The sequence below is a fragment of the Rhynchophorus ferrugineus genome, unplaced genomic scaffold (assembly GCF_030347505.1).
Source record: "Rhynchophorus ferrugineus isolate W39M unplaced genomic scaffold, kcgeb_rfMv2 rfM2, whole genome shotgun sequence".
Classification (NCBI taxonomy): domain Eukaryota; kingdom Metazoa; phylum Arthropoda; class Insecta; order Coleoptera; family Curculionidae; genus Rhynchophorus; species Rhynchophorus ferrugineus.
The window spans coordinates 36,142,622-36,155,704 of NW_027472581.1; the positions used below are offsets into that span (position 1 = coordinate 36,142,622).

The 13,083-nt window shown below is 31.1% G+C and overlaps 1 protein-coding gene across 1 annotated transcript in view; it reads right to left on the reverse strand.

The window, feature by feature from the left end:
- Positions 1 to 13,083, reverse strand: part of Dh31-R (Diuretic hormone 31 Receptor) — a 439,521-nt gene that overhangs the window by 187,877 nt on the left and 238,561 nt on the right. The window contains exon 6 of the mRNA XM_076395298.1: positions 6,737 to 6,863. Within this exon, the coding sequence (XP_076251413.1) occupies positions 6,737 to 6,863 (127 nt within the window). The remainder of the gene's footprint in view (positions 1 to 6,736; positions 6,864 to 13,083) is intronic.

The following is a 13,083-nucleotide window of genomic DNA, read 5'->3' on the forward strand; positions in this document are numbered from 1 at the left end:
TTATTATTACTATTATTATTATTATTATTATTATTATTATTATTATTATTATTTATTATATATACAGGGCATAGACAAAACAATATCAACATTATGCAATATATCATATCTTGTTGGATGTTGCTAATATTGCTTATGTGTAAATAATGCGACGCGTAGGTATTCCTCAACTTGCATGTTAAGTTTTAGTGACAAAAGTCTATCGTGGCAAAAGTAACAGCAGAAGTCAAAACTCTCTTAAGTAATACTGTTTCGAGAAAACAGTATAGGAATAATTGGAATAATGTGGTATGGTCCGATGATTCGTCCTTTACATTGTTTCCTATAAATTGTCAGATCTTCCTACAGTTAAGTACCGGTAAGATTAGGGCGGTCAGTTTGTAGTATTCATTTGGTTGTGTCATTCACATTACTAGGCGGAACTACGAAAGTTCTTTATATGGTTAGCATATTGCTGTCAAATACTGTCATATTTCAAGATGAGTTCGCTGATACACACATATAAAAAGGTTCTTTGATCTGAAGATCATCAGAATATCATCAAACATCTTTCCTAATTAACATAATCGCCAGACCTCCACATAATTGAACCGTTTTGAAATTTTAGAGTCTTGGAGCAAATAGTGAGTGGTAGATTTGTATATCCCACATAATTGTGGTAATTGGATCTCTGTACAAGAATAGGAAAAGATTCCGTTTGAAACTATTTAGACACTATTCTGTGAGTGTAATTGGGCTATTTTAAAAGCAACTGGTATGCCGCGTAGATAATAGTATTTTCTAATCCAGTTTTTCACTTGGTTCGCTTGTTCAACTATTGTTTATCGTCATATGTTGAATAGATAAGCTACCCAAGACTGTCAGTATATGTTAATCAGTTAAATACACATGCTCAAACGTTGACCTATATTAAACAAAACAGTGAACTCACGTCATCCAAATTTATAATGTTAAAACAACATTCTAATCTGAATAAATTAAAAATAATAATAAATAAATTAATACTATGTGCTGGTCAAAGTATATATATATATATATATATATATATATAGAGAGAGAGAGAGAGAGAGAGAGAGAGAGAATTTAGAGAATCCACCTTACCTTGTTTCTTTTAACGCAGTAGTAAATATTGTGTCTTTCAACTCATAGTTCCTCATTTTCCTCTCAATTTTGGATGGATATCTTTTATTTATGCAACGAACGCAATACATTATGAACTATCTACATTCTAAATATATTGCATATATAAATATATATTCATACATTCTAAAATATATTGGTTGATTAAATACACAAAACAATCAACATTGAATTCGTTAATGTTATCCCTTTGAAGTTCGCGAACAGAACCAAAATAACACTTTACTTGTTTTTACTTGTAGTACATTGCTCTAAGAGGAATTGGAATCCTGAACGAAATAGGTGAATCCATTTTGGTAATTAAGCTTTTTCTACGGACTTATTTCACAAGAAATCTATATCTATTACATATAGTGTTTCAAATAATGTTTCAATTTGGAGAAGTCACATTATAATATGCAATAGTATAAATAACACTAAAGAAATGTTATGGTAAGAAATAAACTGCTAGTTAGCAAAAAGTTTCGTCCGTTGCAGTTTTTTTTAGCTTGAGTGAAACAATTTTGATAAACTAAAAATGATAATAAATTGACGAAATAAGCCATTGTTATATTAATGGCTAAAATATTTACATTTTGATTTCGGTCTCATTCTATGTGTTTTTTGTTTTTGGAGAATTAAATATGATATTTGATTAGATTGTATAATAATTTATATATATTTAATATTCTTGTAACGAAATGTATAACTGATTGTTTTAAAAATATGCAAGAAATGGAAAATGTTGATCCAATATTTTATAGTAGCTAAGAAAAATTTCTTAAAGTAAATTGCTTGCACTCCAGTAAAATTAAAATAACCAATAATAAAAGTTAAATTTTGCGACAAAATCTTAATACAAGTAAAGTTACAGTATCCAAGACGATATAGAATAAGTTAAATCATCTAATTTTAAAGCCTCAGAATTTACTCAAAGTCTTGTATAATTATGTTGCGTTTTGATTGATGACATTTAAAGTCATTAATCTGACGGCGCAAACCTTCTGGGTCTTTTGATTGAGTTATTTTGCCAGGCCTCCTTCGACATCAATTTTAATCCACTAAGGGAATTATATGGTAAATGCATCCAGACCAGCCAGGTCAAGCTTTAACAGTTTTTGTTGGACCTTCGATGATGTTTGTTCCAAGATTATTTTGATAATAGGGGCCTTTTTGTCAGATTGATCACTTCTGAATAAATTTTTGCGACAACATTTATGATATTAAGCGGAACAAATTTTAATACTATTTAGTATTTTAATCCTATCTATTAGTTAGATTCTAAACTGTTCAATTAGTTCACAAAATGGATTGGTAGTTGAAATATGGCTTCATTATGTCCGGAATACTTATTGTTGGTTTGCAGCATCTATTACCTCTTTGGTTGATGAAACCTATTTTTATTAATAAAAAAAGAGATGAAACCAAAAGAATATCTGGCTAATAAGTTAGATGCCAAGTCAATTCGTATTTCAACTGACCTATTTTATTTTGTCATATTTTCTACCTGTAAGCTGATTTTTGATTTTTACATGATTTTGCATTAAATTTTTCTAAAAGTTTACAAAAATAATCTGTGTTTATTGTTATACAACCTCGAAGGTCCATGAACAACATCCCTTTTACATTTCAAGGAACTAACATTGACACCTTTCTTGGTTCGACTATTTCGGAATTTTTACAGTAGAACCAATTCTTCTGTATAGTGATCAAATGACACACACCTTTTAAAATCTTTTATGGGAATTGTGTGAAGCTTGATGTGTCCCTTAAGAATGTTTTAAATTCAATCTTATTTATATAACTATTTATATCTTATTCATAAAATTAATATTTACTTTTAGTGTGTGTTGTTCTGTTAGTTGTGATAAAAATTAATGGATTTAATGAGATTAACACCATGTATGTATAAAGGGTCATAATTGAAATTATAACCCCATTAGTAGGAAGAAAATGAAAAGATTCTATTGAAATAACTGAAAATGGTGAATATAATGGTAATATACAAAAAGTTATTTCAAAATCTTGTTGTGTAGTAGATAGAGTCAAGGAAACAAAATCCAGAGCTCAGATTGAAAATTAACCTGAAAAAGGCCAGCAGAAAAACGTAAAATTGATTTTGCTTTATATTGAATCACTTTTTAATAAAGCGAAAACAAAATGGATTAATAAAAAGGAAGCTCGTTTTAAGAAAGTGCAATTTCCTTTGCTTCGATAGTACAACGGTTCTCCCAGCACAAATAATAAACTCATTTTTGCCCATGAGGAAACATAAAATGAAATTTCCCTCTTATAATAAGTATGAGTTAACTTTAGCAATATGAAACATTTTGTACTCATTTTTAAACTACAAAGGTATATATTCGCAGACGTTTTGAATTCGCCGTGGATATATAAAAGAACGAATTCCTGTTGCTTTGATTTGCCTGTTTTATTATAATTAACATTGTGCAGCATATTATACATTTCATTGTATATCAGTGTTTTATAAACGTCACTGATTTTAAAGAAAAGTTGGGAATTAATATTTTTTATCTTTTGATCTAACTATAGTATTAAACTAATTCCAATTTGTCAAGCTTGTTTTTGAATGAAATATTAGGCGTACAAAAAAATCCCGGCTTTCCAAAAGAATGTTTCATTTAAAATTGTATGTGTTTTGGAAAATCTCTTATGGTAATTCATTATTCGAATAAAGGCAATTTATATTTAACTGAATAATTTTAAAAGAATGAAAGTCAAGATTCCATGAATTGCAGGTCTCAATGTGCAAAAAATCAGCTTAAATTTTCAAGGAACTTTCAAATAGCTTAACACTTGAAACAGCTAACAATGGGAAGTTTTACTTCATCCAATACATTTTTGAGCAATTAATCCATTTTGTTACTGTCTATTTCGTTTACAAAGAAAACCTTCTGATGCATAAACCCTCCTTAGTATCACTTTATCCAATTTTCGCAATAAATGGCGTATTTATTGATAAAAAGCGGAAGTAACTTATTTGCAATAATAATGAGAATAAACAATCATTTAACAGATCAATTGAAAAGTCCCCGGCCTGACACATAGATGGCGCTACTAGAATTAAATCCACATTTTTTTAGTTAGCCCTGACCCTCAAAAGATGCGTGTATAAATTAGATTGCTGTCGGGTCATTAGTTTGTGAACTATAGCATTTTGAGCGAAGCTACTTTTGTCATTGTGAAAAAAATGGATAAAACGGAATTTCGCGTGATGATAAAATATTGCTTTTTGAAGGGAAAAATATAGTTGAAGCAAAAACTTGGCTTGATGCCGAGTTTCCGAACACTGCCCTTATTGGGCCGTTTGAAGGACGAAAAGGCCGAAACGGCCGCATTTGAAGATAAAGAAAGTGCTGCTTCACCAAGACAATGTACCGTGTCACAAGTCAGTGAAAGCGATGGTAAAAATGTATAAATTGGACTTCGAATTGCTTCCTCATCCACCGTATTCTCCAGATCTGGCCCCCAGCAACTCCTTTCTGTTCTCAGATCTCAAAAGAATGCTCGCTGGGAAGAAATTTTCGTCGATCACCTATTCAAATCGCCGAAATTGCGGGCCTATTTTGAAGCTAAGGACAAATCCTACTACAAAAATTGTATCGAAATGTTGGCGGGTCGCTGTAATCAGTGTATCACCCTTTTGAAAGAAATTATATTGAATAAAAAAAAACTAATTTTGCCAAAAGAAAATGTTTTACTATGGTAGACCGGGGACTTTATAACTGAACTTTACATTGCCCACAGAAAATAAATAAATTATTTATTGAGATTGATTTTTTGAGGACAACCTTTTTGTGAATACAGTCGACATAGGTAAACCATTGTGACCTATATATAACAATTATTTCAAGTAAAACAGAAATTAGCTCATTTAGTTTTTGAAGTTTAGTGATTTGTAAAATTCAATTTTGAAGATAAATAAGGAATCATCCCGGAAATTTTGGCATTGGATTGAAAATGTCGATGAAAACTAATATTTTGAAAGTTAAATATTTTTTCACATTATAAATAATTAACTATAAGAAATAATACTTATGTCTAATAACTTATATGTAATATTTGTTATGGTTAATTGTCTTAAAATTGGGTAAGAAATCACCATCAAACAATTGTGGTCAGGATCGATTGATCCCAATTGTTCGTTGAGGTTCCCGTGTTCTCGGATTGAGGTCAACCAAAAGTTATGTGGAGAAAATAGCGTAAACTGGTTTCAGCAGAAAATTCTATTTGCATTTATTATGTCATCAAGAGTTTCTAGCAAACTATGGATAAACTACAACTGTAGGTACTAAAAACATTACTTTTCCATTACTTTTCGTTTAAGTAAGTAAGAAAGACACATTCGAAGCAGGCCCTTAGAAAAAAATATATTAATAGAATTGGTTTGCAAATGTTAAAGTTTTTCTGAATTTTATGCCACCTCCAGAGAAGGTAAGATAGAAGACAATCAATTAAGAGATATAATTGTTCCGATGGAATAATTAATTTAAATACTGGAAAGACATGCAAATGCTTTATTAAAGCATAACATAAAACTCTCAAAGAGCTTGAAAACAACCCAGACATTTATATGCGATGTTAAATGAATTAACTGAATATGTCATTTTGACCTATTTCAACATAATGGTTCAATTGCTTGCTAGTAGAGAAAGAAGAGTTTTCGGTGGCGAATTGTGGCTGGCGATGAAAATTGGATCTACTACGATAATCCCAAGCTAAAAAATTCATGTGCCGCACAGAAAAGCGATCATCATGGACACCTAAGCGGAATACTCATGCCCATAAAATTTTGCTGAATACATAATAGGATTAGGAACATGCCAGTATATTACGAGATTCTAAAATTGAATTAAACGGCAAACGTGTTGTAGTAAACCATATTAGCAATAGCTAAATAACAGATGCAAAGTCACCTTGTTTCATGACAACGCTTGTCTGCGCTTTGCAACAGTTAGGAACGAGAGAAAGTTGCAGATTGAAGAATTCTGCAGTACACCCACCGGACATAACGCTTTGATCTGATTACCACTTGTTAAGAATTTTCATATTTATTTGTAGAACTACTCACCAAAATTGCATATCAATCGAATCAACGCAAGGCAATAAATGAGTCGAACAAACTGAAGACATTGTTATGTTTATTAAAATTCAAACATTATCTAAATTATTGATAATAGAAATTAAAATATCACCGGGTAATATAAAGTCAGGTTACAGCTCCAAATCATCATTAACTGATCGATGAGAACCAAACCATGCACTGTAAATTAACATGTGGGTGAGAATGGTGTAAATTGGTATTACATCATCCTGGGAACTCTAGTGATTGGGAAATGTTTTAGAATTGTTAGAGATAATGATTGGCCTAAATTAATTAATTGCTATAGACAGTTGCAATAGTAAAATACATATTTTAACGTTTGTTTGAAAATTTTGCTTTGTTATTATTAGTTTTTTTGCAGCCTTTGTGCTAATTACGAATTAATTACGTCAATTAAAATATATCAATATTTGCATTACTATAATAAGTTGAGTTAAATTATTGTTATATTGATTTTTTTTAAAGCTGTAAAAAATTAATAATTGCTCTTACCTTATTGTTTATAAAAATTTCAGTCTCATCGAAAACCAGGTAATACCATAAGAGCCATAAAAAATTATTGATGGCGAACGATGCGAATAAATTCATATGGATTAGGATCCTGGCACATCGTAACGACCTGAAAGAAACAATGCAGTATAAATTTTACGAGCAACTAAAACAGATGTATTGATGTTTATTAGGCAAATGTGCAATATGGTTAATACAATTTTGTAACACACTGTAATAATATCAAAACATTTTAGTATTTACTTGACCCTAGAGTTCTGTGAAACCTATGTAAGTTATGATGCGTGTAGTTTTTAAAACGAAAACCTTTTTTTCTTTATTTTATTTAAGTAAAATTTAAATTTTATTATAAAAGTACTGGAGACTTGTTGGTACGAGTGAATTAGCAATGCTGCCGATATAATACTACTTTAATATATAACTGAATCCTTAATTCTAAACATTTCACTCATCAGTATAACTGATAAAGTCAACACACCTCATCTTGGAATAACCAGGGCCATATCAGATGCGCTGTATACCTCTATGCTGAAGAAACGAATAAAGGGATGTATGTGAATGGATTCCATTTTGATAGCTCATAGTTGTAGTAAAATTATCCATGATAAATAATAAAATCTCCATGATAAAGTTTATATGGAATGGTTATCCAAGTTTAGGTCCCTGCAATTTCAGTAATCTACTAATCTATAATCTACGGCTGAACAACAGAGCTGCAACAACCCATCTTTGATGATCCAGTACTCTGAACTGAAAGCTTTTGTCCAAATCCAATAGATTAGAATAATTCACAGCAACTTCAGTAGGCATTTGATGATTTCAGATAGTGACTACTTTCAGTGACGTATTGTCGGTTTTCGATTAACTTTGCTGGTTTTCAAATTATTGTAGAATGTTGCCATTTTACAAGTGATCGAGAGGTAGATTTCTATGACGTGAATGCCGAAATTTTTATTTTGGTGCTGAAACTGGTGAGATATCTAATACTCGGTTTGCTATCTGGTATCTGGTTATTTGATATAAAGCTCTTATTTCTACTATTTAGTTTCTGTATTATGCGTTATTCTTAGTTTATCGCTATTTTAAATATAGATTTATATTACCCGATTTTATGAATTATTTTTATATATTATAAGTAGTGTTATTATGCTTGATAATTTGGGTATACCACTTGTATTGTTTTATCTTGTGTACAGTTTTATTGTTTCCACTTGTGTTGTATTTATTTAAAATAATCAGATATTTGTGTATAATGTTATTGCTGAACGTATATAACGGAAGCCCGGAAGTCGTTCGGAGCTTGGTCAGAACATTTGTCAAATCTTTAGGTTATATATATATATATATATATATATATATATATATATATATACGCATACTAGGCGCACTTATGAATATACTTTTATGAATTAGACCCTGAATTGGCCAATTTTACAATGGCCTGCGTCCATTGTAAAACCTGTTGGATTATTAGTTCATTTGATAATCAATGTTTAGTCGTTAACGGAAAGAAGTGCCAAATAGAAATTAATCTGAATTGAAGATATGACGTAGTGTGAATAGTTATCACCATATGTTTTAACATGGCATTAACAAATTAAAAATGAAAATATAACTTAGTAAGCTTCAAATAATCCTATTAAATTTGTATAGAAGCTAATTCGATTTTTGCTACTAATATCGCAGACTTTTCTTTTCCTCTTTTACATCAACATTGTATTTTATAAGCGTTCACCTTCAAACAATATTTATTATACTAACAGGTCAATTGAAAAGACCGCGGTGTGACACATATATAGCCCTACTAGATTTAAATCCATATGTTTTTAGTTAGCTCTAAACCTCAAATTATGCATATATAAATTTGACAGCCGTTGGATCATTAGTTTGTGAATTGTAGCATTTTGAGTGAAGCAACTTCTGTTATTGTGAAAAAATTTGATAAAAAGGAATTTCGCGTGTGGATAAAACATAGGGAAAAAATACAGTTGAAGAAAAAACAAAGCTTGATGCCGAGTTTACGGACACTGTCCGAGGAAAATTAACCATCAGTGATTAGTATACTAAGTTTAGACGTGGTGAAATGAGTACCGAAGACGGTGAACGCAGTGGACACCCAAAAGAGGTCGATACGGACGAAAACATTAAAAAATCAAAAAAATTATCTTGAATGACCATAAATTGAAATTGAATTAAACAGCAGACTCCCTAAAGATATCAACTGAACGTGTATTCACGAATATTTGGGTATGAGAAAACTCTGTGCAAAGTGGGTGCCGCGCGAGCTCACTTTTGACCAAAAACAACGACGAGTTGATGATCCGGAGCAGTGTTTGAAGATGATCAAGCGTAATAAACCCGAGTTCTTGCATCTATATGTGACAATGGATGAAACATGGTTCTATCATTTCACTCCGAAGTCCAATCGACAGTTATCCAAGTGAACTGCACACGATGAACACGCTCTAAAGCGTGGGAATACACAAAAGTCGGCTGGCAACTTAATGGCGTCTGTATTTTGGTATGTATGGAATAATTTTCATTGATTACCTTGAAAAATGAAGGACCACCAAGAGGTACTATTACATAGTATTATTGGATCGTTTGAATGATGAAACCGCTGAATGGAACGGACGAAATCGTAAACGGCCGCATTTGCAGAAAAAGAAAGTGCTGCTTCACCAAGACAATGCACCGTGTCGCAAGCCAGTGAAAACGATGGCAAAAAATTCATGAATTGGGCTTTGAATTGCTTCGTCATCCACCGTATTCTCCAGATCTGGCCCCCAGCGACTATTACCTGTTCTCAGATCTCAAAAGAATGCTCGCTGGGAAGAAATTTTCGTCGAATGAAAAGGTGATCGCCGAAACTGTGGCCTATTTTGAAGCAAAGGACAAATCGTACCACAAAAATGGTATCGAAAAGTTGGAGGGCCGCTATAATCAGTGTATCACCCTTGAAAAGAATTATGTTGAATAACAAAAACTAATTCTTCCAAAAAAATGTTTTACTGTGGTAGTCCGGGGACTTTTCAATTGACCTATTATGTTCAACTTAAAGATTATGATTTTGTTCGAACATTTATATCATATAATGACTAATCATATAATCAGACTAATTTACTTAAGTTTATTATCAAGCGAAATATATGATTGAGACAGCATGAAGATTCTTCCATCTCCCTTATTAATTTTAAACCACTTAAATATCCCATATTTCAATTTATTTTGTTTATGACAACGTAATACCTTCTAGTTTATTGCGTTTCCTTTACAGTTTTTTGCTATGCTGTTAGCTCGAATTTAATTTATGTGTAGCACTTCGTCCACCTTAAACCATTTTAAGTAACGACCACAACAATTTTATCCACAAAGAATTATTGCGACATTATTCGACCCTCGTAGTAACTGCGATTTAAAATTTTCTTTCTGCTCTCACGAAAATATCACATAAATGCTTTTATGGACCATTTACCACAAAATAAGTGTAAGCTTTTGTAGGTCTTCCTACATATTTATTTTCTAAGTGGCATTATAAAAAAACGAAAAGTGAAATGCCACAGCTTGTTGTACATTCAGTGTTTAAAATATGTTAATGAAAGTGAACCTTATAGAACAAAACTTTAGAGGTAATATACAATATTTGGTCTTCAAAATTCGTTCAATATAATAGTTATAAAATGTTGCTTAGTTAGTGTGCAGTCCAAGTAAATATTTTTTTGCATTTCGACTTTGTTCATCCACGTACTATCCTTCAAGTATCTATTTTTGTTATACAGATTCGTCCTCATCCGTATATTTTATTCATCATATTCGTCCAATAGTCAGTAATCGCTGGATTCCTGAGAGTACAGTATATGAAAAAGAAATATGAAGCGAATTCTTAAACGTTTAAAACTGCTGTTACTGTCTATTGTATATTCAACCAAATAACTAGGAAATCTGAGGGTGTTGAGAATCAAGTCTGTACAATCAGGTTAAAACTCATTATATTAATCAACAATAGTCATTTCTTGAAGTAGTTTCCATAATAATTCATTAAAGCCAATGTTTAATAATTCTTTGAATTTATTATTTCTATATTCTGTAACTTAAACACTAATAGTAGCTATGACATGATATTTTACTGATAATAATGGTATCCATTGGTAAGTGTAAAGACTTATGGATCTTTATGTATTTAAATCCAAGATGCCAATCCAATTAAGTTTTATTCATATTATTATTAAACTAAAACAATCACCTAAACTAAATTTTTAAGACCTTATGATATTTACACGCTACATTAGTATTTGTTTTTTTTTTTATTTTCTTGCGACTATTATAACTGGTCGCCTAAAAATGTTTTTCGATATCATTTTATGTCGATACAAATAACTACGTTAATAATTATCGATTTTTAATTTGCTCCTAAATGTATTATCATGGCAAATTGTCCAAGTTAATGAAGTTAAACGATACACGAAATGGGTCTGAGCGTGTACTATGACTAATTAGGGTATTGTTTGAAAGCATATTGTTGGGAAAGGATAGCCATTTAAAACTACCTTTGCTGCATGTCTGCCGTAACGATACTCGTGATCCGAATACTTTTCTTTGTATAACAGAATGAAGTACGAATTGAAATGTTCTCGTGTTCGGTGTTGGTTTTAATAGTAACGTCGGAAATAAAATAGCTATTGTACTCTCATTTTCATATACTGCTTGCAAAATAAAGGTTGCCTATTTTAAATATGTAGGTTCTATTTTAAATTTTTATATGTAATATTTTAAAATTAATATGCTTTTCTCCTGTATGTTAAAACTGTTCACTTAGCACGTGGTGGCGTTAAAATATACTTGAAAAAATATGTCTTCTCTTGTTATATTTAGTTCATGGACAATCAACTACTATTATTTTAATCATTAGGTGTATGCATCAGATCATGTTTTCAAGCAATGTATCTTTTATGTTAAAACTCGAATTCATCAACTTTTATCCCATCTTTCCAACATCATGGCGATACCATGTGTATGAATATTTAGATTTTATTTTCAGTATATTTTATTTCAGTATATAACTAAACTATTTATTTTACATTATTTATTAAACATGTCTGTCTTTGTTTTATTTAATTACAAGAAAAAGCAACAACCACTATTTTAATTATTAGGTTCATTAGTTAATTTTAAAGGTCTTTATTGAGATAAGTGGGCATAATACTCAAAAGTTCCGTTAGTTCAGCAACGAATCAATTACCGATTGATTTGTCCACCTCTTCAGCATTTCTAAAGCGTTTTGGGTTCTATATATTATATATAGATAGAATTCAGAAATATTCTTCACAACTCTTGCAAACTCTGTGTCTATTACTTGCTATTACCGGTTTTATTTCCAACAGTACGTGTTTCAAATTGTACAATTGATGTCGGTAGACATTTGTAGTAAAACTTTATGGCCATAAATATTGTGCTTCGATGTCCATATGAATGGTTCGCTTGATCGCACCCGTAACTTATTACGCTTGAGTTTATCCTTGGAAATCCACTTTTTATGTTATTGCTAGTCACAATTCACTTCAGAAAAGCTGGTGTTATTTTTTGGCTGGATTATAATAAAACCACAATACTGTAACGGTTGGAAAATAAATGTTCAGTCAATTTGTGTGCTAACCGTTTTCACTCTTTGAGATCCTTTGTATGGCATGTAAACGTCTGGAAATAGTTGAATCATCAACTGCTAAGCTATTTGAAAGTCTTTTAAGAGTTTGAATAGGTTTTATCCAGTCAAACCACTTTTAAGTCGCTGAAACCAAAATCAACAATTGGGATCTAACGTAGCGTAACGTAAAAGTGTTTTGAGGGTTTGGTCAGCAGATTTATTCAAATGAAGCAACAAAATCGGACTAGCTTCTGTGTATATTGAATACATCAATAATACTAAACTCTTACCTTATGTAGGGAAATGTCAAAACAATCGAATTCAATTGGTTAGGTTGTTTAAAAGGTATTTACAATAATGGTTACTAATAGATATCGCGGAATAATATACCTGAAAATATCTAATAATTTAAGTTGTTCAATATCGCCATTAATCAGTACTAAGTGCTTTCTAATTTCATTTGTATCCCTTTGGAAATGTCTCATTATTTCTTGTGATATTTGATTCGATTTCTAAGTGGCGATTAATAGTACTACAATGGATTAGAGTTAGGGTTCAAGTTAGAATGTGTTGTTTCTAAATAGTGGGTACCTATGAAGGGTATTTGATGGTACTTAAATAGACTAGGGCTTCAAAAGACTACTTAAATTACATAATATCGACTTCATATAAATACTGGAATGTTGCG